The following is a 27274-nucleotide window of genomic DNA, read 5'->3' as shown; positions in this document are numbered from 1 at the left end:
AGCATATTCCTGGCTATAAATGTTCACGAAGAAGTTCCTTTTTATTTATTTTTTCCATTAGTAATACTGTGAAGTAGCTTTATTTCTGACAGCCTGCCAGGCCACAGCGGCGACAGCAAGCTGCTTCAACCTTACTGCCATCTCAAAGGGCGGCGACGAGGTGAGAAACAAACAAGCTCGCAAAACCAGGCGAGCCACAGCACCATCTCAAAATCAATAGCTCTCATTGCCGCATTTCTCTACATCATGGAACGGCCCGCGGAGAGAAATTAAAGTAACTTTTCAGAGAATCTAATTTATCCTTCGGTAAATGTCACTCACTGCCCGGCCAGTTTAATGCACCTCGACCCCGTGGAGAAGCTGTAAGTGTTTTGGAACAATTTAAAGAATTATGGCGATTCCATTTTTTTTTTTTTTTGTAAAATAAATTAAGTTCTCAACGGAATTGCTCCTTCGGATTAAAGCCATTCTGGATAACACTTACTCACGGGCCGTTGCGGTGGAACAGAGAACTTGAGATGAATTGTCAGGATTTAGAGTGAATAAACCTTTTATACGTCAAAATCAATTTGTCCAGAATGGTTTTCAAATTGAGCCGTACGCAGCGTGCGGCTAACTCAGCCGAGCAAGAGAGATGCACAGGTTCTAGCGCAGAGTTTCAAATCGGACTCAGTGCATTTAGCCGTATGACTTAAAGTGACTTTGCATTAAAAAAAAGTCAAATAGTGGTTAATTTCCCTCATTTTTGGGTCGGGTTCCGATGACACGGCACACGATGTAATGTAAAAAGGTTAGAAATGGAACACGCTGCGTTTCCAGAACACTGCAAAAGGGCTTGGACAGTTTGAAATCATACCGCCAGTCTGCAGAGGTCATGAGGCAAGAAGGAGCCACACACTCCATTCGCAGTCTTTGCATTTCCATTAGACTGTGTCCGTACGATGAGGAGTCGAGTATGAAGAGCAGGGAATGTCGAGTGGCTGGAGAAGAGGACCGAAACTCAAGAGGCGGCCGGATGGACTGTACAGCAGAAGTCACGGAGCGGGAAAAGAAATGGCGAGGCAGCCAAGAATGCGAAAACAGAAAGAGCGGCGGCAAGCGCGCCGCACGCCCGCGCGTTTGTTTCTCGTGCGGCCATTAGCCGAGATGGATGTCCTTGAACCCAGGTCTGCGCCAACAGGTATCTCTCACTAACAGACCGCCCCTCCGCTGGTAATTACACAAGGAGGTCTACAGCAGGTGGCACAATGCTGAGCAACATTTACATAAATCTGCATGTGTCACTGGGCCTGGGCTGCAGCCTCTGGCACTCTGTATGAATCCCGCTCACATTCGGCAGACAATTTGTTTCAGAAAAGAAAGAAAGAAAGAAATAAATGCACGGAGACGGGAAAATAGCCACAGTGATCTTCGGGAAAGCCATTCAGGATGGGGGGGTATTTGTGCAAACAAACAGCTCTCTCTTATACTTCATTTTGAAATCATGTGTATGGTTGTGCAGTTCGTTTTTGTGTGTGTGTGTGTGTGCGCCCACGCTTCATGAAAGGTGTGGTGTTCAGCTTTTATTTAAATTAAAATAGATGTTGATTCTTTTCATTTTGGAGGCTGTGGTTTATGATAATATTGAATTGCATTGTGTCGGGCCGAAACACGTTTCTATTATTTTCTCAGCCCTATTCTAGTCAGTGTAAACAACGTGACACGCTTTTGTGTTTAACTCAATCCAGTTTGATAGCGCCACAAACGGCATCCTGCAAAATGATCACACGGCTGAATCGCCGCTTTTCTTACACGGTTTCGACGTGAATTATTTTCGTGATTTGGAAAAGCTCTGTTTTCTTGTTGCTACTGATCTGCGAATGAGTGCATTGTAGGGCTGTTACTGACATGATTATACATTAGACGGCAACGGCGTGCCCATCAACCTCCTGAATCAATGAGACAGACTTCCAACGAACAAAGGGAAAATATAGAACACTTATGTGGTGTTGAAACGATGTGCAAATAAGTCAATACAACTGTATACACCGATCAAGCATAACATTATGACCACTGTCCTGATATTGCGTATGTCTCTGTTGTGCCTCCAAACGGTCTCACCAGAGAAAGGACATGCGGATATAAAGTGTCGCATTTCTTTTTTTTTCCAAATATCCACTACATCGAATAAGCATGTACTGGATGCGCATGTATAAGCGAGGCCATTGGCATTCCTGCGCTCCGTCTGTCCACGAGGGGCTGCGAGCGGCGGGATCCCCCGTGGTGAGCCGTGTTTCTGCTGACAGGAGCATATTCAAGGTAATGGAACCACTCTGTTGTCCCAGAGCAGAGCACTAAAGCAGAACTGAGTTCTGTCTGCTACTACACGCACCACTGAGCCCCCAGATGACAAAATGCCTCACTGGCTGACCGAATCAAATACAATAAAGCTGAAAAAGAAGAAAGAAGATTGAAGGAGAAATTCTTAGATTTGTCATATTTTGCTGCCTTGGCAGGAAAGTATGTATTTTCAATTGGAAAAAGCCGTCGGTCTTTGGAGTGGCACGCGAAGAAAGTTTGCTCCTCGCACAAGCGCCGCGCGGCGCGGCACTCCAACCGTGAAAAAAGGGAAACGTGTTACTCCCGTGTATATGGATGTGCGCACGCCACTAAAGCAGGTAATTATATTCCACCAGTGGAGAACGATTGGGGGAAAACAGAGGGATGATGAAATAAATAAGGAGTCGGAATAATGAGAGGGGAATGGAAATCACGTCCCCACAATAAACGACAGACTGTATTAACAAACTATAAATTATTCCCGTTTCAGTTTACATATTTTCATTTTATTTCATCACGTCGCGCAAATAAAACAATGACTGAATTGTCGACTAACAAAACGGTACAAACTTCCTCGGCTTTGTAGTCAGACTTCTGTTAGGCGACTGTGGAAAGACATGCCGGCAGCCGTAGCCTGGCTCAGGACCCCGGAGGAGGAGGGGAGCGGCCAGCCAGCACGCACTGTTGTCGATCTCCGTGGAGAGCGGATAAAGTGGGGCTGCGTAGATTGGCACCGCTGGAGAGCCCCAAAAGGAGCAGATTGGACCAATAAATTGTGGCAGGATTATGAAGTACAGATTGGATTTGAAGTCTGACTTTCGGAGGCTGCGGGGGGAATCTGGGTGCAGTTAACATGAGGCCGACAAGGCTGATTTATGACTGGTTTCGAGGTAGGAATGAGCCTCCGTAACAATGACATCTTGACCACAAGTCTAAATCTTTAATGCTTTAAAAATAAATCGGCTTAGATCATAAATACATTTCTTTATACTGAGGAAAATAGAACTCATTATCCGGTGCGGTATTCTTTTTCTTATGCACTTTCTTGCTGTTTGTTTTATACTTTTTATACTGTTTGTCTTCAGACGTATTTATTCAATTTCTAAGTACTTGTGCCTTAAGCGTTGCTATCTATCTATCTGCTAGAGTTCTCCAGAAGGCTAAATCAACTCGAGAACGGCAACAGCTTGTGCACAATCACCAAAAAAGCTCCAGCAAAACAGTCGCGAGGCAGGCAACACAACAGACACACACGCAGTTAACTGAGGAGCCCAAAGCTGTCTTCAGGGGAGGAACAAAAACAAGGGAAAAAACTAAAAAAGACTTCTGTAAATAACACACAATCAAGGAGAATAATTCATTCGCAGATACAAATTATGTTGTCATTGTGGTGCAAATAAGCAGCCAGTTTGATCCTAAGTTTCCAACAAGAATTCACATTAATTCTGATGAATGTGGAAGACTAAACAATGCACATGTGTCACATGGACGGGGTGGGGGGGGGCTTTGCTCTGCTCTGATCTCCCTGATTATACTGCAAATACAATAATGTAGCTCGTAGTGTAATGTGTTTCTCTACGAGAACGTTGAGATTGGTGTTGGGGAATGATCACAATCACTTTATCGTCCTTGCGCGAAGTATAACAAGAGTTTAAAGTCATCTCCTATGTGGTTTTGTATAAGAGCGTATGAAAGAACTAACAGGTCAAAGCAGCAAGAATAAATGTTTGAGGTAGTTTTTTTTTTTTTTTCTTTTATGGACATACGTGGAGATTAGGGCCAGTGTCAAGTATTTATCAGATATTGCACATTGACATTGCACAGTTAAGAGTCTAAAGCATTTGGCTCACTTTCTGCTTTTGGGTAAAAATTAATTAATTAATTAATTAAATTCACTGACCTTGCAAAAGTGACTGGCCTTTCTGGAAGGGCCCGCTGTACGCCACCTGGTAGCTTTTGACCTGGAAGCCAGGTACACAACCCTCGTGGCCTCCATCCTCTTGGCCGCCCACGAGGGCAACCTGCAACACAGTAAACAAAGGTAAGAACAACACACATTAACGCAAGCGCTGACAGGCAGAGGCAAGGGGACAGAATAACAAAGTCAATAGGGTTCTCTTTGAAAGAATTTAATTAAACTTAGCGGTTTTTTAATTACCGTAACTCACAGTGGTTTGCGCTACTGACAAAATTCAAAGTGTGGCTGAGCACTGGGAAGTTGTGCTTTTGTCTGGAAGACCTTTGTGACATCTCAAGGATAAAACTAACAAATTCCTCCGGATTACTCTCTCTCTTCCTGGGCCTCCCCAGTCTTGCGTCGGTCCGTAGCCTGCCCTGCAGTCAACCAAGTGTATCTGTCTGCGGTGCGTCGCCATTACCGTAACGGCAGCTTTTTTTTCTGGAAAGCGCAACTTCCCAGTGTCCAGTCACACTTTGAATTTTGTCCATCGGTGGATTACGGTAATTCGATTTTTTTTTTTTTTTTTTTTTTTTAGCGGGTGGATGTTACGTCAGATCACGTCACGTAGTAGATTTAAATAATGTCTAATTAAAAACAAATCACACTTTGGTAATTAGTCATATTTTTGTTTTCCATAATACAACGTTCATCAATGGCAAACTGGTGTTAAATAAAATGTAGGTATGACTTTGTGTTAGGTTTGAGTATAAACAAAAGCTTGTCTTTACATCCTTTGAAGTAAAGGTCAAAAAATACATATCTGGAGAAACATGTATTGCACACAAGAAAGGTAAAACAATAACAATAACCATTCAGATTGTGTGTTATTATATGATGTATCATCATAAAGACACCACCAATGCTATTTCTTTCCGTTTGTTTTTATTCATGTTTTAATGTCGAGCATTGATCCACTTACGAATGCCATTTGATTTCGCTTTTGCTGCCAGCTGTTTGTTCTGGGAGCACTCTTTAAAACGGGACTTCTCATTACAAAACTATTGCAGAAATACTGAACATACTCATTTAAGGATGAATTCAAACTAATACTCGGTGAGTTTTGTTGAAAAGGTGTGGGGCTTTCTCCAAATCTGAAATCAGAGGTTGAACAGGAAAAAGGTATGTCAAGGATGTCTGCATTCACTGTGGTCGATTCTCAAAGGCAAAACACAAAGAAATTCCACTTTCGGACTGTAAAAATATGTATTTTGTGAGCTCTCGGTTAAAATTCCAGGGTGAAAAGGCATTCAGTTCGATTCAGTGCATTAAATTTCTCTAAGATGAAAGAGAGAATGAAGTACAGACATCCATTTGATGTAATTACCTAACCTTATATTAAAACGTTGGCAAAAAAAAAAAAAAACTGCAACTAGCTTTGCAAGTAAGGTATCTTGAAGGCACCATTGAAACAATTTAATACAAATTGTAGGATGAATAACAGCTTAGTTTGCAGACCCCTGAAGGGTCAGCACAGTAGAAATAGTCACTATCCTGAGCTTGAATTCTCCCTGAAAGACTGGACTCATCTAGGCTTGGAACCATTGACTTCACACAGTGGTTAGTGTGTCTTTAATAAAAGTCCATTAAAGGTACGTTCAGGCGAGGTATGGCCTTGCTGACAATGAGTGGCGCTGCATCAATGCCGTTTATAGTGAGGCAAGCAGCTACAGCTTAATACAGGCCACAGTCAGTTGTGTCTGAAGTCCTTCTTCGACAATTGCCGTATCTGAAGAGACTGCAATTGCAAAGCCTCGCGTTTTAACACAGAGAACAGACGCCAGATGCATCACCTCAAGCTCTTGTATGCATTGGCAACAACAAAAACAGTATATGTGTTTTCATTGCACAATTTAAAAGCCACTTCAGACGCATAAGTGCCACGTGTTGCAAAAACATGTTAACATGCTACAGCTACAGCAGCGCTAACACAGAGAAGAAGGTTGAGCATTCTGGCAGACGCATCTAACCAAAACGATTTTCCGGAAACGCCCCCGTCCCTCCAACATGTAGGTCAGCTTGGTATTGTATGCCGAGAACACGCCGCAAAGAAGCAGAGAGGGAAGAGGTGAAGAGATCCACCGGCCATTAATAGATCCTGAAAACAACGTGAGAAGGCTTCCACGTACTGCAATCAAATAGGTGATTTGGGGAGGATTTCTTGCATAAGCAGCAGTCACAATCAGACATTTTCTCACCCACCTCCAGAAAATATTAGCACAAAATGTGACTGTGTGAAAATACCCAATGAAAGATTTATCAGGAAACCAATTTCTGTAAACTACGCAATATAATCCGAGATATGAGGTGGCAAAGCGGTGTACTGGTGTGATGACGCCTCATGGCAAGAACGTCTGGGTTCAATTCCACCGACCGACCGGGGCCTTTCTGTGTGGAGTTTTAATTGGCGATTCTAAATTGGCTCTCACCCAATGCATAGGATAGGGATAGGCTCCAGCCTCGAGAAAAGGAATGAAACTGGGACACAAATAGATTAGCTTCATTTAGAATTACGCTTGGATAGACTATGTAGTACGGCATACGTGATACAGATCATCCTTATGGGATATGAAAGTTGGAGGAATTTTGTTAAAAGCTGCTCAAAAACCAACCATGGTCTTTCTGTGTTCATCCTGGGTGAGTCTCCAAGTTGAATGTGCTATCTCGTCACGTCGGTTTATTATTCATTTCGGTTCATGAGGCTACCGCCTTTCGGGGCACTTAGTGCGTGTTGTTAATGTAGCAACAGCAGGCAGATTTTTTCTCCTTCCACCGGCAACGTGTTGGTTGAAAAGTAAGCTTATTTGCATGTGTGCAACACTAGAGACGCCAAGACTTTCTCAGTTCTTATTGACATAATTGAAGTGGTGTAAAGCATAGGTCTTCAGCGGGAGGTACTGTAGGGTTGGTCGCAAAATTGTTGGTTGATTAGACATTTTTATTTATTTATTTATTTTAAAAAAATTTCCCCCACAGATTTAAGTTTCTTTAAATACACATTAACATGAATCCAACATATTTTAGTGAAGGGATAAATGGAGGCAGAAGACATTATCTTATCAGTACTTCACTCATTCATAGGCCCCGCCCCTGTTGCTGCTAAAGCAATCACAAGGCTGCATATTACACACTGACTCTGTCAGGTTCCCGGGTAAAATCCCAGGCAAATATTGCAGTATTAGCAGAGGAGCTAATGGTGCAGGTCTCTCCCATCAGCCAAATGGCCAAAGTGACTTGGTGATTCACTGTCCCTCCTACATTTACCTATGTTTAACGTTAAAACTTGAATCTGTCAGTTATTTCCTTCATCTGTCAATACACCAATTAGGCATGTTTATGTTTACAGCTGTTGTACATGTTTAAAATAATAAAAAAAAAAAAGTATTTGAACTTGTGTATTATTTGAATAGCTTAATACTGAATGCAAAATGATAATAATAATGTATATTGATAAGTAGCACTAGGCCGAGTTTAATATAGAACACATAAAGTAGGTAGGGAGTCCCTACTTAATCTCTCCATCAGTTTCCTTGACCTGAAAAATGCTGAAGACCCCTGGTGTAGACTTTATGTAATGAAAAAATACAATGAAACCAGAACCATATCGCTGCAGACAGAACATTTCAAGGAAACTTACAAAGATCAATATAACACTAATCCATGACACACTGCCAGATGCATCTCATTCTGGTGCATCAAGGCAAAGCATTTAATGAGGAAAATGGGTGATGTTTTGCAATTATTGCTTATATACTGAACATATTTATAACCAAGTAATCAGTTTTGTACAAACGACTCATGGCTAAGCCTCTGTTTTGTTTGTCAGGAAACAATTAAAGGATTTCAAAGTAAAAGGGAATAAACTACATTTCAGACGATCAGAAAGGTTTCATTGGGTTATACATCATGTCATTTACAAGACTTTCAGAGAGGCTGTCAATGGAGATATGTCTGCATGACGAAAAAAGCTTTGGCAGACGTTCAGGTCATTACATGCAATGTCCTTAGTAACTGCTACAAGTAACTGCTGTACCCAGGGGACATGTGCACTGTTAATTTAGTTCCATCACAAGGCTCGCATACAACGCCAGTCCGTCCATAAATGCAGGCCAGGTTGACTGAGGGCCCTGAGGACTGTTACCATAGCAAGGGTACATGCAAATGCAGATGGGAGGGGGGGCATAACACACATACATGGTGTTGTGCACACAGGCAAAAGGATACCTGGAAAAGCACTATATACACATTCCCTCAGCAGGACACAGCAACATGAGCACCCATTTTAATGTCCATTAAGGGGGAAATATTACAATCCAGCCTCAGTAACTCACAGTAGGACGGCAAAAGCATTAAGGCAGTGCAATGTTAATGGCAACGTGGTTAGCAAAAGGGACTATTATTGTGGGCAATATTCTCCATCAGGAAACCATTTAAGAAGCCACGAGACATGTGAAGGTTATACCATCTAAGCCGAGGAGAACGAATCGAGGCCTTTGATCAACAATGTTCTTTTATTTTTTAACTGAGATTTTCTTCTTTTATAAAAGAAGAATTCATTGAATAATATAATCAAACAGATGTAGAGAGACTAAGATGTTGACTAACTTCTGCACTTCTAGTCTGTGTGCATGATTTCTTTCTCTTTTTTTTATTATTATTGGCGTATTTAATATTTAATCAAATGTAAGCATCTGTGTACCCACAGGGCCTGAATCAAGATTTGACTATTAAAGACTTCCGCTGACGAATACATGAATAAAACTTTGGCTTTTACATTGCAGTGAGCTACATCCAGAGTCTTGTATGCCACAGTTGTACAAAATGAGCTTTTAAAAAGGATCCATTGGAAAAAATAAAAGATAAAAAAAAATAAAAAATCAAGAAAATGATATGAAGTATTCTTTGAGCTCATAGCTAACAGAACCAGCTGAGAAAGTTTGCAATGGAAAGTAAAGTGTTGTACAGTAGACAAATCGACCCTGGCTCTGAAGCATATTAACATAATAGAAACTGGGAATGAATTAAATGAATTCTACTACTCATTTTACAAAAATACACAACCTACACAAGTTGTGCAAATAAATATACTGATAACATTAGATTAAATTAATAAATAAGATGGGTTAGGTTGCTCAAATCAGTTGATCACTTGTCTAAAATGACAAGTTCTCCAAATGCGGAGCCTTCAAGGACTTTTTAAATGACACGTAAGAGTTTTCTAATCTAATCTACAGAAACTTTAAAACAAAACATGATTGCCAAAGAAAAAAAACTCTTTAATGGTGTGATAAAGGCTGTGGGTAACAGCCTGGCTATGTCCGGGCTGCATGGAGATTAAAGGGGACCTTTGTGTCATGTAAAATAGTAAAGACTGATTAAGGGGTAAGGACACTCATGCTTTTAAAAAGTGCTGCAGACCAAAGTTTCATCATCAAATAAATGATCTGACTTTGTCACTCTGCAGCGTCACCTTGATGCCGCTCTGCTCGTAACACCCGTTTGCCTTTCCTATAATCTCTAAAGTGACTACAAGTCATACATTATAATATATTGCAGGCAAAGTTTATGATATTGTTTGGCCTCATAAACCTGTTACACTGGGCACGCTGCGCCTAATGGATTTACAAATAGCTGATAGGACCCACTGCTGGCAGGCACGCCAAAAACAAAATAAAAAATACACACACACTCCAATCATTTCAAAGAAGGTGCGGTCTTAGAAATGGTAGGTCTCTAAAGAGAGACAAAAGGAAATGTGTTTGGCATAAACAAGGAGCAGACAAAAATAAGATAGTGATTAAACCACACACTGATCAAGCTTAGCATTAAGACCAGCTTCCGAATATCGTGTGGGCTTCTGTGGGCGTCTTTGGGCCCTGTGGGTTGAGGGGAGGGGACTCTGTGGATCATCCCATAGATACTTGATCAGTTTGGAATCTAGTGAATTTGGAGGCCAGGTCAACACCATATGTCATTTTTCATGTTTTTCATGTGTGTATGTGTGTCAGGCTGCATCCTGCTGCTGCCATCATGGAGTGTCATTGCTATTGGGTGCGGGTGTCTGGTCTGCTCCAGGTGGGTGCTACATGTCTAAGTAAGATCCACACAAATTCTAAGTCCAAAAGTTTCATCTTGTGACATTGATTTGCCACAAGATGATCAATGTCAGTGGTTTTAATGTTGTGGCGGGTCAGTGTAAAGACAAACAACATCATAAGGTTGCGGTCATGTGCCATGAGGTTAAAAGTTTTGAATAGCAGGTCAATAATTGGACCGATTTCTCTACAGTAAATGCTGTCTCACAAAAGCGAGCAAAAACCTACACGTATGCAAAAGAAAAACAAGCACAGCGTGAAACGATTTCTGAACTTCAATAAAATGATTTCTCCTGAGGGGCCCGATGAATCATATTAATTAATTTCTGCTTGTTTCATCACCTTGTCTGATATCTGAAGTGAAGGCATCATTGTTCTTCGCTGATTGGCTCAGTATGACTTTGCCAGAACACAATGCTACGGTCTGGTCTAGGAGAAACAAAGAGGATCGGGTGCACGAAAACAGCATCTATCAAGCTGGAACAATTATGCTCAAGCGGCGCTGGACCCGCTGAAAATTGTTTATTATGTACCAGCTTAATGAGCTGATTGACACGGAGCCAAGGAGATAAACAAATCTTTCAGGATTTAGAGGGATATGTAGACAAAGTCAAAAAGAGCAGTGGAGTAGACTGTAAATAAACCAGTAATCCACACAGCAGACAGTACGATTCTGTCAAAAACTAAAGAAATGCAGCAGTAAATATTGATTTAAATATTGATTAACAGACAACATCATGTTCCTTCATGTAAGAATATACCGCCCAGGAAAAAAAAGAAAAAGAAAACAGTACAGTGCAGTCAAGAAGGAACCATGATACCTAAAAGAGGAGGCGCAGTATCCATCCTTTCAGAAACTTTTTATGCTACCTTGCATTGAACAACAGGTAAGTGTTTGCCTTTGATCATTTGTGGAAACCGCTGGTTCAGTGAGTGCTCGTACAGTGCAGAGGACACACCACAAAGTCAACATCTACAGATTGTGCAGACAAAAAAACAAACATGCTAGTCAATATAAAAATAAGTCTAACCAGCCACAACATTAAAACCACTGACAGGAGAAGTAAATATCATCGTCAACATCTTGTGACAATCCCGTTTACTTCTAGGAGACATTTGGACCTGGGCATTCATGTGGACGTTACATGTGCCACCCACCTAATAGCATAGCCATAGCAATGGCTTATCTCCTCGATGGCAGCGACAATCCCCGGCAAGATGCAGCCTGACACAAAACATGAAAAACAGCACAAGGTGTTGACTTCTCCTCCAAATTCACTAAATGCCAAACTGATCAAGTATCTGTGGGATGCAGTGGAACAAGCCTGATCCACATCGGCCCCCTCCCCTCACCAATAGGACCAGAAAGCCCCCACTAACGTCACCGTGTCTCCAGACACCACAGGACACCCTCAGAAGGCCCATGTCCATTCTCTGATGAGTCACAACTGTTTTGGAGGCACAAGGAAGGCGGTCATAATGTTACGCCTGAACTTGCAAAAAAATCAGGTGAAGATAATAGAAGACAAAATCATCAAAATGAAAGATGGATGCACAAAATGGACAATTCAAAAAAATAAATCTGTGTTATATTTTATTTAAATACAATGGAAAGATGTGAGAACTGGAAGAAACCCTGAAGGAAGGAGAAGGAAACGGGCCCAGATGCGTTTTTGTATAGATCAGTGTTCTGGAGGAGAAATACATTAGGTTATCTATCGGAGTGCTAGTCTTTAGGTTTACGTTAGCGCAGCCAAGGAATGTTCGATGAAGAGAAAAGATCTATAGATGTGACCTGCAGAGTTTACACCACGTCAGCCGGCCGTAGGCTCTACTCCAAGAATTAAGATGAAAAGTGAAAGGAGTGCATGGAACCATGTGCACAACAACACCGCCAGAGTGATGACTAAAGGCCGCAGTTGCCCATAATATTAACTGCTGTTAATATTGCGACGCCGTTTAACTCATATCAATGCGGCGCAGGCAACAGCAGGTCAGCTCATCGCTTGAGAGTTTGACATCTGATTCAGTTCAAGTGTGAAGGACCAGTCGGATGATTAAGGTAATGACTTGGGAGACCACACAGTAAATGTCACCTCTGGAGGAAATCAATACCGCCTGAAGAATCCACAGTCCATCGATAGATAGAGATGGAGAGGGCCACGACGCCTGATATTTGCTGAAGAAGAGGGTATGAGGAAAAGAGGCTGAGAGAGACAGAGAGGCTTTCAGAAGGGATGCTCGGGCGTGTGTACATGCAGCATGTGTATGTGCGCATAAATGCAATCAGACATTTGAAAAACAGAACAAAGGCGGCGAGAAAAGCAAAGGGAAAAAAAAGAGACAAGAAGACGTTTCTGTCGGAGCTTGTATATTTAATGCATTCTAATGGCTTCATTATTTACAGTATTTCACTTTTTTATTGAGCCGTACGTACCAGCAAACAGATGTCGGAAGACTTTAATTCGAACAGCAACCACTTTAAGTGGGTGTATTTTCTAGGTGCGGACTATTTGTGTGTGTTTACTGCGCCAGAGGGTTCCCCGGTTTCAATTACAGATGAAATCTCATTTTAGAAAAGAAAAGTGTAATCTACAGATTAAGGTGTCTGCAATTTGTGACAAATTGTTTTCTGTGAAACTAAATAAGAAAGAAATCCTCATTTCCTTGTTATGTACATCCACCGTGCAGTGCAGTTACATTGTGCGTCCCTGGCGTGTTTCTCTCAGGAGCATTGTTTGTGCGTCTACACGAACTCCTGAATGCATGTTGGTGTCATTAATGCAGCAAGGCAGTCACTTTGCATGCATCTTCGCTGGTCATGCACACGTCTAAAGCGAAAGGTCCACGGGTTTGTGTGTTGCTGCTTAATTTGCATTGTTTCACATGTGTGCTGTGCACAGGGGGTGATTGATGCAAGAGGTCCCGGTCCTGTCGCCTATATAGGAAGCCAAGATGGCGGGCAGCGGCTGGCAGGAGGTGGTCCCTCATCTGACCACTCAGATTGCCGTTTTTGTTATCTTCTTTTCTCCTGTTTATTTAGTTAGGGAGGTAAGTGTTAGGTTAATGGAATGATTTCAAGGTAGGATTGTTCTGTTTGTTAAGTTCACTTTTCATTTGTTTAATTTTTGTAAGTAAATAACTTTCTTTATATTGTAACCCTTTGTGTCTTGGTGGCTACTTGGAACCTGGGGAAGATGGGGGTCTAATCATGTCGTGTCCTAGAATCACTGTATAAAGTTGGGTGACGGAAGTGCTCAGAAAAGTGAAGCCAAAGCAAGTAGAGCTCCCCCTGGTGACTGACTGAAGTATAGGTCATAAGCTCCACCCCCTCCATGTTAGTGGATGTGACAAAAACACTAAAATACACCTCAAATCATTTATTTTTCAATGATGATTTCTTCATTTTAGGTAGTTAATATAATGTTGAGGCTGTAGAGACAGAACTTCACACGCCAACCGCTCCATAAAGCGGTTTCATGGAACTGTCAAAATTGTAAAAAGAAATTTTAAAAAAAGAAAAGCACAGTGTTTAATCCAACAGTTCCTTATAACTGGTGGAGGTAGAGGAGAGCGCAGTATTAATCAAACGAAAACGTGAGAAGGAAGTGGCTCCACTCTCAGACCGCACTGGGGCAGACTCTGGCTCCAAACTTGCAAGGAAGAGCATATCTCTGTGTTTCAGTGTCCGTGGTGGTTAGCTTGCAACCAATCCAGCCGGACGGCCAGCCTGACATTTCATCTGGCCACCTTCGCGCCTACAACTACATTCACTCCCCCCAATCAATCTTGAATTGCGGCCGTCTCCATCACGGTAAATGTCAGTGCACACACCTCGGTATAGGTCTGGCTGACCCAACCAGGGCTGCCTACACACACGGCTCCCCGATGAAGCCAGAAAGCCGGGAGGGAGAGAAAGCGAGTATCAATCAGGACGGGCCTCAGACACCTGCAGCTGGCAGGTTAGCCAGGCATGGAGCACCCGAGTCATGGAAACCATCTGGTCCCTGGCCCAGACTGCCGAACCCTGGCCACACCTGCTGGGCCTGTAAGACAACACTGGAGCAGTAAACATACAGCTGCAGCATTGAGGAGGAGCAGCCAAGCAAGGAGGGACGGCAGAAGAAGAAAAAGCGCCTTGCTGCTGGTCAGTTGTCACAGTTTGAATACAACATTTGGGCAGTAATAAAGGATGAGCAAGGGAAAGAGAGAGAAAGATACATGCCAATGCAGACACTTCCATCACCTGGTACACGGTTAAATAGTATATATTCAGTCCATAAGCATGGATTATGACCAACTTCTTCTTCTACATTTAGATCAGTATTGAGCATAACTACATTCCAACACATAGTGTTCAGAAGGAATTGGACAATGGGCTACTGTGTGTTTCTTGGGCAACAGTGATGTTTTAACTTTCATGCACAAAAGCACTCGCATTTAACTTGGAGCTAAGAGTTCAGAGTTCCCATTTAGACCGAGATGTGGATCTGTCAATATGAGAAGCAAAGAGGCAATCATGCAAATGAGGCAAGAAATCAATCTGAGTGGAATCAAAAGGTAAATGGTTTGCTAAAAAAAAAAATAATAATCATCAACAACTGGGAAAAAAAAATTTGGGAAAAAAAATAAAAGTTGTGCAGGAAAATGTCAAACAGCAAGTGTTGCTGACATAAATGTCTTTTTTTTTCCTCTTTCCTTCACCATGCACATGCTTTTCTGCTTATCTGAGAGTCGAGAACGCTCTCCAGGATGCCAGCATATGTGTCGCTTTCTTTTTAAATGAGCCAGAGAAGATCTGAGGGTCGGGAATGCTGGGGATTAATCAGATAACGAAGGCGACAAAACAATGCAACAAGACGCCAATCTATCCAAAGCAAATAAGAGTTTTTTAGGGTGAATAGATGGAACATCTTTAACTGGCTCCATCAATCACCTGATCTCAGACCGAGTGACTTTATGCAACATGTGTCCAGTTTCTTTTTGAAAAGCAGAAACATGTCTTGTGCTGTGTTTGCATTATGCTTGCAGATCTGTGTATGTCGACATAAACCTACCAACTTGTTTTATATTATGATGGTGCAGAGCCTGCAGAACAAAAAAAAAAAAAAAAAAAGTGTGTATGTGTCTGGTCTGCACGTTTTAAGAAAACAGCCCAATATTAAATTGAATTGGTACCTGACTCTAATTTCATGAATAAAATGGATTATTTTTGCAGTTCCATAGCAGGCGCTATTATTACGAACAGAATTTTAAATGTATCAGTGTGTCTGTAAACCTCAGTTTGCTTACTTAGTTTCCAGCTGTGTGGAAAACTAAAAACGTTTCATGTTGAGAGAAAGAACACAGGGGTTGCAGAATACAACCAACAAACTATATCTAGTCATAGATTTCAAAACCCGGAGCCATGCTGAGCAGACAGAAAGCGTTCTGCCCCGGCACATCAAGAAAACAAACAAACAAAAATAAACACCTAGGCTTCCAAAAAGTACGGGACAACAGTGTTTAAACTTTCGGCGCCGGTGACTTACTCAAAGCATCTGAAGAGAACCCTGGCACCGGCCACCGTGTTGCGTAATTAGGACTTCTCTCGCACCGCTACGAAAGCGATTTGACTTTGAAACTCCTCGCGTCACCTTTTTTTTTTTTTTTTTTTTTTTAAACGCGAGCAGGCGGGTCCCATTGCGATGCAAATCCGACATCCCTGGAGGGGGGTTGCAGAGTCGTGCGGTAAGCGAGCTGGCGTAACCCTGACAGTATCATTTCCTCACCGCCAGTCTGCTCAAATCCCTTTTCTAGTTGGCAAGCTTGTCAATACCTCTACCTCACACACCTCTCACTTCACCGCGCAGGATCGGGGGGGAAGAGTGCGAAGTGAGGGGACTGAAAAACAACAAGAGCGTCAGCTGCAGGCACCAGCTGCTATCCAGCAGAATTCATTTGAATGCACTTTATTTTTTCCCCTGTTGGGATTTGGCATGTCAATCCGAGCACTTTCAGCTTTATCTGGATGGCATGTTCATTGACCTTGAAATGGGTGTTTTGTCTAATAGCCTCAGCAAGTAAACTTGAAATGGAGTGTTGCTGTTGTTGCGTTTCTCTCTCTCTCGCTTTTTTTTTTTTTTTAATAAATATACTGGTGACTTTCTCTTGTCTTTGTTTGAGTTTGTTGTGTCTGAACAACAGGCACGGCAAAGTTTTGCCAATAAACCTCCCAGCCATGCCGGTGACAGATGGAAACTCGATGCGCTGCGCACCCTGCTGAAGATAAAATGACGCCACATCGACAGGGAGGTTACACCTTTTCAGGTGTTGTCAGTTGGGGCCAAGTTGAGAGCGGAGCTATCACACTTTGTTCCGTCTGCAAATTGCAAAACAATTCAAGTTTGAATGTCTCCAATCTGGAGTTCGCCGCTAAACACAAGGCTATCAGGGGCTGCCATCAGCCCGTGATGCTGCAGGATTGAACGGGGAAAGATACAGATGCAGATTTATGAATCCCTTCTTATCGCCGGTGTCTGAAGCTTTTGTTGCGCTGCTGCTGGGTTGCACACAGGTATTTACTTACATGGTCATTTGGCGTGAAGGATTGGGGTCTGCTTGTTTTTCTTTATGGTTTATCTGTCTTTATCTGCTTACCTTCCTCCTCCCTAGGTGACCTCCATTCATCTGGAGTAATGGACTGCTGCTCTTTCTTCAAGCTGTCCTCCCTTGAATTGACCGATAATAAACTCCTCCTTTATTCTGTTTACGCCCTTGATTGTGAAAGTTTCCAATTCATCTCCTTTTACCACTTTTGTCACATCCTTAAGTTGCCCTTCACTTTCTTTATTCTTCAAACTCCTTGTATTTCCTTCCACCATTTAATAACTTGTTCTGGTGACATTGTTCATGTTCTTTCCAACTCTTCCTTCCTCTCTTACGTAACGCACAGAATGGCTTTGATTCAGACAGACGAGTGGCCACATATTGTGAAGAGCCCAGCAAGGTCAATCAACACCTCAAACGTGTGTTGAACCATGAGCCATAACATTAAAACCGCTGACAGGAGACAGACCATGTAGTGCTCATTCATACGCGTGGATGTTACTTAGAATTGTACCCCCCACCAGCAGGATGCAGCCTGACACAGGCACAATAACAGTTATGGAGCAAGTCAAAAATAAGAAAACATGAAGAACAAAACAAGGTGTTGACCTAGCCTCCAAATATTCTAGATCTGATTAAGTGTCTGTGGGATGATCCACAGAGGTCCATCGCGTCAACCTAGCCACTTTTCTCTCTCTCTTTTTTTATTATTTTATTTTCCCCCACATATTTTAGTGAAGGATAAATGGAGGCAGAAGACGTTATCTCTCAGTCAGCACTTCAGACATTCACCAATACAGGAGCTGTCTAGCTACTACTAGCTGAAACCTGTCGATCTAAACCTCCTATACACAGTAGGCCCCACCCCTGTTACTGCTGAGCCAATCACAAGGTCGCATATTACACGCTGACTCTGTCTTGGCCGCAATTGGCGAGAGCCTAAAGTATGTTTATTTTTACACCAGTTGCACATGTGTATTATCTGAACAGCTTAATATTGAATGCAAAATGATAATAATGTATGTTATAAGGCTGAGTTTAATGTACACACAGACCCCTGAGAACCCATGTAGTAAAAAGAAAGAGATATTACTGCTCAGAAATCCATTTTCCACTTAATTTTATCACAAAATATTATTGACTCAGTTGTCTTTCCTACATAAAAAAAACAAAGATGTATTCCAGCACCACTATCAGCAGCAAACAGGGCAGCTTAAGCAGAGCTACACGCGATGCTTCATGGAACACACACGAGGAAACACACACAATTTAAGTGCGAGTGCAGACATATCCAGACCGGATTTATGTACATCTGCCCGTTTTCAGTCTCGGAAGCAAAACAATCCCGAGCTGTACCTATAAAACAAAATTGCCCAATAATCTGTTTCCATTTAAAAACACATTCTGAGACTTCAGGCCTCATAAGTCTACAAGAACGGACGCTGCGCTTATATAAAGTTCATTTAAAAACACTTCCCAGACACAGAGGAGGAATTTGATTCGTCTGATGGAACGTCACAGGGGAAATCCTAACCTGATTTACGGAGGCACAGAAAAATACATTTCCAAATTCGAAAGCACATCCAATCCCATTTGATCCCGACAAAAGCATACTATAAATTGGGAGTCATATTCCAGGCCGTTTCCCAGCTGTGGGGCTCACACGCCGCTCCGATGAAGGAGTGGAAATTTTATTCTCGAGCAGGCAGCGCTGTCTGGCTTCATTGCCCTTGGAAGGCATAAAATAATATGGATAAATACGCTGTATGGGGTTCCATGCAGGTCTCCTTGCTGCTGACGCCGAGCGACTCCACTTCCACTCTATTGACAAAACACTGAATTCACTCGGGAGACGCGACAGTAAAAGGTTCACTTTCACACAATGACCTATGCTGTCTTCTAGGTGTTTGTCAGCTGCAGGTCGCGGCGGGTGTAACTGGAAGCCAGTTCTCCTGCTTTTATACTTTGCATGCAGCCATTTAGAGAACCCATGCAGACAAAAGGTAAGAATTAAAGTAATAATTATGAGCTAAAAGCTACATTTTCTGTGTTAGTTGCAATGCGTGAAAACAGCCTGAGCTTCAGTGTGGGATAGAAGAGGCCCAGGGTCATCATGTCCACCTCGGACAGAACAGTTTTATCATTATGTGCCCACAGCACAGTTTTTCTTTGATTCCTCTTTCTGTCTTCATGCTGCTCTTGTCACAGAGGAGAGGAGGGGGAGAGTGTTCTTTCTAGCCAATGCTGTTTTCATCACACAGAGCTGGCAGGTATTGTCACAAGCCTGCAGCCGGTGATCTCACACCTCTCGCAACAACAAGAGGTGTTTTTTTTATTTTTTTTTTTGTTACGTCTCACACACTCAAAGTCTTGCCTTTAAAACATTTGATGCTTTTGACTGCATCACCCACACAAGATCAATGGCCCTAATTTCATTTATTGCCAACGCATCACATGATGATTAAAATAGGCCGACGTCTTCCAGGAAGTCATCCAGAATGTAAGACCTGATGCAACTTTTCTGGTGCATGTCTTGGGGAAAACAAGTTTTCTTTCCTCCCTGTGTAGAAATTACCTTTGAACAAACTCTGTGTATGCTTTGGATAATTGGCATTCTTCCAACTATCTGCCAACACAAGTAAGAGACGGAGATTTGGGCATTTCAATGTAACAAGACTTAGGTTTTTATTTGGCTTCCAACACACAAGTTAGGGTAAATCCCTTTAAATTGACTCTCCCTGAGAAATGGTCTATTTTATGTGTTCTCTTTTTTCCCCTCACACACCATGCACAGAGCTTGTAAAATAGGCCTGCTGTTGCAAATTTGTCCTGTAACCAAAGGCTCAAACAACATCACCAAGGTTTAGGAAAGTTCGGAAAGTTTCCTTCACAACCACATTAAAATGGTGTCACAAGCTAAGCAGTGCTCTAAGATAAATAAATTACTTTACATGCTACAAATACAAGACATTTTCTGGCCGGTTTGGAGGTAAATTCATGAAGTGGATGACGACCAGACCCGCTTCAGGGCTTGATCCGTCCAGTTCAGTCCCTGTTTCAGCTGTTTATTTAAGCCCTCTTGGGAGATTTCGCCATCGTTTCCATCTTGTACTTGTTCTTGCAATTATTGAACAGTCCAAATATTACAGCCCCTCCACCAACTGACGACAAATGTTACCCTCTGATAGATACTAGGTCTGGGTGATACTGGGAATTTACAGGTACAAGTAAATATAGGGGTAGAATCGCAGATAAGATAAGATAAGATAAGATAAGATAAGATAAGATAAGATAAGATAAGATAAGATAAGATAAGATAAGATAAGATAAGATAAGATAAGATAAGATAAGAAAAGAAACACCACGATCACTGAATAACTTTACCTTTAGTTAGTTGATTATAACTATGGTAAAATACAGGACAAATATTTAGGCAAATAAACTGGATTTTCTTAACTAATCACAATATAAAACAATTGTATGTATAAAATTTAAATAATTTGCCTTTTACTACGGACATTTATTTTAGAAAAAAGTCATTAGTGCAAAATAAGAAAAAGGATCAAAACATATGGACAATGGAATATAAAGTCAAAATTCTGCATCCCGTGTAACTGTCTTCCCCTGTGAGTACCGACTCATTTCAATAACAGCATCAGTTTCAGCTGTGCGATGCCGCCGTGATGCTAGGATTTGAGTGTCAAATTCTGTCGATGTCCCACCTTTTGCTCCAGGTTTGGACGGAGAAGCTGCTGCAGACTTGGAGAGAAGCTGCACTCGCATGACCTCTGTGACGAGTAATTTGCTGCTCAATCCGATACCGATACCGGCCTTGGTATCAATACTATTGATATTTAGGTCGACATGCACAGCCCTAGTAGATACAGCCGATGTCAGTACTATGTAGCGGTAATGCACCTCCAAAGTGGTTTGCCAATTGTTAATAAACCCAAAATAACAAGGAGAAGGAGGCAGACGCCTGGAGACGCAGGTGGTTTAAAAATAGCCCAAATATTTTAAACATGCTAAGATCAGCCAGCCTAGAAAAGAGCATATGCTGCAAGCTAGCTGCATTTCTCATCACGCACAATCAGATTTTGAGACCACTTACAGTAGGTTTAAATATGCCAACAATTTACCATTTAATAGTGGAACAGATGCACTTTGGATCCTTTCAGGCACCTCCAATCCAAACAATAACAGAAAAGGTGAGCTGTAGCCATGAAAAGACTCTTCACTGACACCACGAATAAATGCACACCAAGCATGACACCGGTGCAAAGGCAGGTAATTCATTATGCAGCCCTCTGGAATGAGACAATCCTATTTTCTGTGGGATTTTAATAATCTGCTAATAGCTAATGGATACATTTTAGTATTTGGAGTCATTGTGGTGGTGCAATAATTCCCTATAAGTCCTTTCCCTCTTGCAGACATTTCGAATAATGATAAAAAAAAATGAAATAAAAAAAAAACCCTACCACACACGCAGTGCTGCTTCCACGATATATTTCTACGTTACGTTCCCTTTTGATTTCAGAAACACTCAAGACCAATTAAGTGCAGCACCAGACACGGGTATAGAGATGATCAGATTATGCTATTCTCTCCGAGGCAAAATGATGGAAATTATTTAATATAAAATGAAAAGAGAAAGCAATTTCTGTCTGTGTACAAGGACAGAAAATGGGTAAAATCACTTTGGCTTAACAAGTTATTTAATATTTAATCTTATAATCCCATATTCTACACTTACTTACTTAAGTGACTTTGGTTGTTTCCAGCGCAGTTTTGGTTTTGCGCGACACTTCTTTAAAAGCCACCCGAAGGTTTTTCAATTACTAGTCCGCGGCAAATGAAAAGCACATATCTTCAGTTTTATTCCCACTAGAGGCAGGTGGGTGTTTACAAAGTGCTCTTTAGATTCACTGGCAAAAGGTTCAGAGGTAGTGCTTTCTACACGTCCCACTTTTCAATGAATAATCCATAAATGTTTGATTTAATGATAACTCATGAGCTTTTTAGAGGCTTCGGCTGATGGCATTGCGGTGCCAATAAATATGACGGTGCATTAATGAACGCCGGAGCTCTGCAAATTGAACTCCAACGAGAGATGAGGAAGCTTTCATGAAGTGTCGCCCACTCATCTTCCAATTTGCCGCCGAATAAGTCGTACTAACAAAATATGATGAATGCACAGCTGTTTACATATTCATGTTCTACATAATATGTTGTATTACTCTGTCCCTTTGTGCACGTCCCCGAATCTACTATGCTGAGCCATGGCCAAATGAATGGAAAACCGGATTCAAAGATACATACATATAGGGACTGAGGACCTTAATGCCCTTAATCTGATATAATTTATCTTCTCTTATGTGGATTTTGCAGTGTCATGCAGAAATATTTTATATTAGCTTGAGCAGGAAAGAGATTTTACTTTTTCCCTGTCTAAAAAAAAAAAAACAACAATTACATAAAAAGGCCTGTGAATGCGATTTTTTTTTTATTCATTTTTGTCTTTGTGTAATGTACCACATAATCACTACAACCTCACTCAACACTCCAGTGGTAAATGTTTTCATCTTTGTCGTGCCTGTATTAGCACAGCGTACTGTAACGCTCAAACACAAATGTTTCTGCGGCCCGTTCCACTCCATCTGAACGATAAACACAGTTAATATTACAGCAATCCCCTGCCCACTTTCTAAGAAGTAAATGTTGAATATGCCAGGATATACTGCAGCGCTGCCGAATGGAAATAATTGCAACAAAGCAGTAAATGTTTCCTTGGCCTCCTCCCACCCCGCTGACCTTCCCTGTGTCTCTGGTAGTGAGATGGGATGTTAATGTCTGTGTCTGGAAAGCTGCCACGCTGCAGCCTGCGCTCTAATGGATTGATAAAAAAGCTCTGAGCACAGAATCAATCATGATATAAACCTGGACTGAAGCTTGTTAAACTCTAAGGAAAGTTCCTCTACTCTAATGCCCCTAATCTTCAGCAATTTGCTGTCGGACAGAAAGATTGCAGTTGTTACCCTCCTCCTGCCATGCATTAGGAGGACAGAAACATTTCAGGGTACGCGCCTCAGGTGGCTCCGAGGGAAGTAGGAGCTTGTGCGACAGGTTCCCTGCGGGCTGAGGTCGCTACCTGTCAGCTGGCTCATTTTTCTCTGTGCCATTCTATCTGCCACACCACACGTATGAAGTCAGTGGAGGCAGACGTCTTTCTGCAGCGAAGGCACGAATGGCAAGCTGAAAAGCAAAGATGTGGGAACGGCAAAGGAGCAACATGGATGTTCTGCATTTTGAGACGCGATGCGCAGGGACCAACGCTCTCAACTGTCCACAGTTGTCGGAAAGATAAGGATGTGTCCTTCAGTTCACATGAGTCCCTAATGAAAACATAAACTCCCTCCTCTGCTGCTGTGTCAACTCAAATCTCCATGACAGGTTGGAGGAAAGGTACACCTCATTTTATCTCAGATTTGAATATTTTCATGTGCATGCAACCTGCATAATCATGTCTCCAGGTGAGAAAATGAAACACTATTTGCTAGTTTCCAGTTACGGGGGGAAAGTAAGACGTCCATCTTGCATAAATTCAATAGCAATTCAGTCCTTGATCATGATCTTGGGGATAAGTAGAATCTTCCCAAGATGTATGAGCAAAGAGTTTCCTTCATGCGGGTAAAAGCCCTGTATTGGTAATTTCAGTGGCAGACGTCTTATTATGGACCTAGCAGTTGTTATACCACCTTCGTGCAAGCCATCATTTCTTCTTTCTATATCATTTGTTTTGCCACTGATTTATTGGTAATAGTTAACTCCATAAAGACGCTGTCAAAATTCACATCCCTCTGACAAGATGAACGGCTTCATAAGCCGCTGGCTTTACAAACCTTTGGCTTCTCCAGGAGTTATTCCGGTGCTATTCCTTTAACCATCAGGCCCGACGACCCTTATTCTGTAGCGCTCCGGTGTCATTCAGAAAGCGGAATATAACCAATTCCGGGGAGCAAATTGAGGGGCTATCAATTGTGGCGGAAGAGCGTTTTGTCACTACAGGCGAGTCAGGGAGGCAGAGTGAGGGCAAGTGTAGGAGACGAGGGTGGGATGGTGGGATGGTGGGGGTGGTGGGGGTGGCTCGGCTCTAGGGGCTTAGTTTGGCAACATTCCCCCCGGGTTAGACACCATTCTATTGCTCGACAATAAATCTGATTTAATATCTATTGTGCTGCGGGTCCTGCATGGCTGCGAGTCGGCACAGAGAGCGAAGGAGAGGAGAAAAAAGAAGGGGGGGGGGGGGGGGGGTGGGGGGGGGGGGGGAGGAGGCAGGCTAGGCGGAGTGGTATAAATAAAAAGTGAAAGGAGAGGAAGCAGAATGGGATATTGAGGGAACTGTTGTATTAAATCAGAATAATAAAGCTGTACATGCGCAAACAGTATCTAATAGAGACGTCTGGGGGCCAGAGAGCCACGGCTCCCCAGCCAATGGCGTCAACAGTCCACGGTGATGCCGGCACAAGGACACAGCTGTAGCAGCCAGTTTTAATCAACACATAGCGATGCAACTCCCACTCAGAGAGTAAAGTGGCTTATACCGTAAAAAGACACTCTGCTTCTGAGGTTCCAGAGGGCCTAAAGCGCTGCTGTGAAATAACGAGCTCCACCACTGGTTTTAAAGTGTGTTGTAACCTGTTGTAATGGTGTCAAACTCCCTGAAGCGGGCTTGTCAAAGAGTAGCTCAGAACTTGGAAGCTGCCTATGTTAATCACAGCCATCGAAAAAAAAAACACTCAAGTTTTTACACCGCCGTTTTAAACCACTGTATATGCCAGGAGCTCTGTAACGCGCTGTGTACTTAGATGATTTACTTGTAACCGATAGTGTAATAGCCTTGCTGCGTTTTAGAGACAGGATGGGAAACCTACAGTATAAACAACCGCTATTAGCTCCTATCCCCACCACCGAACGCATCAGCTTAAATACACCCTGTGAGCAGAGCAGTGGTAGATTATCAAGGCACTAAAAATCCAACTGGATCCCCAAACAGCCCTTAGTACTGTATGTGCGCTGCACACCCTGCACCGCACCGAGAAAACGATCGGCGGGGGGATGTCTGCGTTTGCCACACCGACTGTTTACTATAATTATTATGAATGATGGCATGCGTTCACAATTCTGTCAAAGCAATTTGCAACAGAAAAGCAAATGACACATTTTTGAAGTTATTATGACGTCCTCTACATGTAAAGTATATCCTCCATGCAGATAGATTATCCCCAGTTCCCTATTTCCACAAGGTGGGCAGCAAATAGAGAAAAGCTGGTTTCCAAATGACTGTGTTTGCTTGGAGGCAAGTACCAAGGTAAAAAAAACAAAACACAAAAAATAAATCTTATTTTGAAGGGAGTGTTAACAGGATTATCTAAGACACCTCTGAAACAACTGTTTTGAGAAATTCTAAGTTCAGCGAGAGGTTTACCACCCTTGTGGTTGTATCCACATATTCTCACCTTCATCATGTGCAGATGGACTGGACAGAAAGCATAATTAATGTTCTGTCAGAGATGTCGTTCATATCGCAGCATTTTGGACCGACCCTTAAATAAGTTGGTGATGTGAAACGTTGAAGGATGAGGTTTTAAAAGCTTATAAATCCCACACAATCAGTAAAACACTGGAAAAAAATAAAAGACCTTCAAGCCACGAAAGATATCACAAACCGGATGCCCATCTACAACATCTTCTCAATGTCACAAAGCTCCAAATTGCAGCTTATTCAACACGAAGTTCTGCACAGAGTCCATTTCACGCAACACATATTACACAAAATGGGACTTGCAGAAAATAACATCTGTTCACACTGCACAACAAACACTAGAGATGATTAATTTCATGCCAACTGGCTCTGCCCACCAACTCAAAAACTTTGGACAAATGTCATCAATACTTTATCGCAGTATTCCAGCCTCCCTGTCTGAACGTCTGCCGGGAGACCTTTCTGCAGTTCATCCACCACTGAAATATGAACAACCCATATTGATCGCTCTAACAATCCCTAAAAAGACAATCCTTCTAAATTGGAAAGAGAATGAAAATATCAAGATATCAGCGCTGCCTCCTATTATCCAATCATATCTCGAAAGAAAAATGAATGGCATTAAAAAAACAAACAGATCGACTCATTCCATACATGCTGGCCCACATTCACAAATATCAATATTGGGCTCTTATAATGGAAATTAGGATATACACACAGGCATGTGCAGGCACATCAGGGCTCAGGTGTCTCTGGCTCCCCAGATGGTTTCAGACCCTGCCAGAACCCCCCATATAGCTCACTACGTTTACATGCACATGAAAAAAACTGGACAACCTAAGTTGTCCTTATCCGATTAAGACACCGAGATAATGCGATTGGATTTTCTCTTCTTAATAGAACTTAGAACTAAACGTGTGTGTGCATGCTCTACAACCACTGTGCTGACATATGACCCCAAAGCAGAAACACCTAAGAATACTGGTTGCAGAAGAAAAAGGTAAACAGAGTTGGTAGAAGAACCTCCTGAGGGACAGCACCATCATACATTATGTACGAGATTAAAAAAGCTGTACTATTATCCATCTCGTTGTTGTCTGCCACATGAACAACTCTTGTTTATCATTACATGACATAATAGGTCAACCAGAGAAGGGGCCCACACATATCGCCACCTAGTGGGGAGGAGGAGGACATGTTCCCGTCAGTTATTTGATTTTCTGCATGTAAAGACTGTAATCAGAAAGTCGAATTTTGAGCCTAGCTCGATTAAGCTGTGCATGTAAACGCACTGAATGACTGAGCCCTTTGTGCTCTGAGCTTGTAAATGTACAGTCGGCAAATTTTCCAAGAGGTTTTTATAAGATTTGCCTTATTCCATACATGCAGTTTTTATGTGCCTTTGACCGTTGAACACTGCTTAAAACTTCCTGATGATACAGTTAGATAGGGCCATGCTTAGGGACGTTATCTCGGTGTGTTCTCACTTTTCTGCACTCGCTAATGTATTTGCAAAGAAAAATAGGATGCACCTTTGGCTTCTTTGCCATTAGCACCTCCAGTCACCTCGTTTCTCATCTCTCATTGCGTCCTGGAGGTGCACTTAAGGGAAAAATCCTCCATGTAGGCAAGAGAGAAGGACTTCTGGGACGAATGTAAGGAAACATACATTATTTAACAATGTACATTCAGGCAAACTACAATGATTGATCTTTCCTTGGAGAGCCGCGTCTGAAAGGGCTTGAGATTGACGGTGGTATCTGTGATTAA

General features: G+C 42.2%; 1 protein-coding gene across 1 annotated transcript in view; it reads right to left on the bottom strand.

Moving 5' to 3' along the window:
- The window catches only part of cdh13 (cadherin 13, H-cadherin (heart)), a 340354-nt gene that overhangs the window by 242838 nt on the left and 70242 nt on the right, over positions 1–27274 (bottom strand). The window contains exon 2 of the mRNA XM_047596634.1: positions 4220–4340. Coding sequence (XP_047452590.1) covers positions 4220–4340 — 121 coding nt within the window. The remainder of the gene's footprint in view (positions 1–4219; positions 4341–27274) is intronic.

The sequence above is a fragment of the Mugil cephalus genome, chromosome 10 (assembly GCF_022458985.1).
Source record: "Mugil cephalus isolate CIBA_MC_2020 chromosome 10, CIBA_Mcephalus_1.1, whole genome shotgun sequence".
NCBI lineage: Eukaryota > Metazoa > Chordata > Actinopteri > Mugiliformes > Mugilidae > Mugil > Mugil cephalus.
The sequence above is the reverse complement of the archived record's forward strand: the minus strand, read 5'-3'. Positions and strand labels throughout refer to the sequence as shown.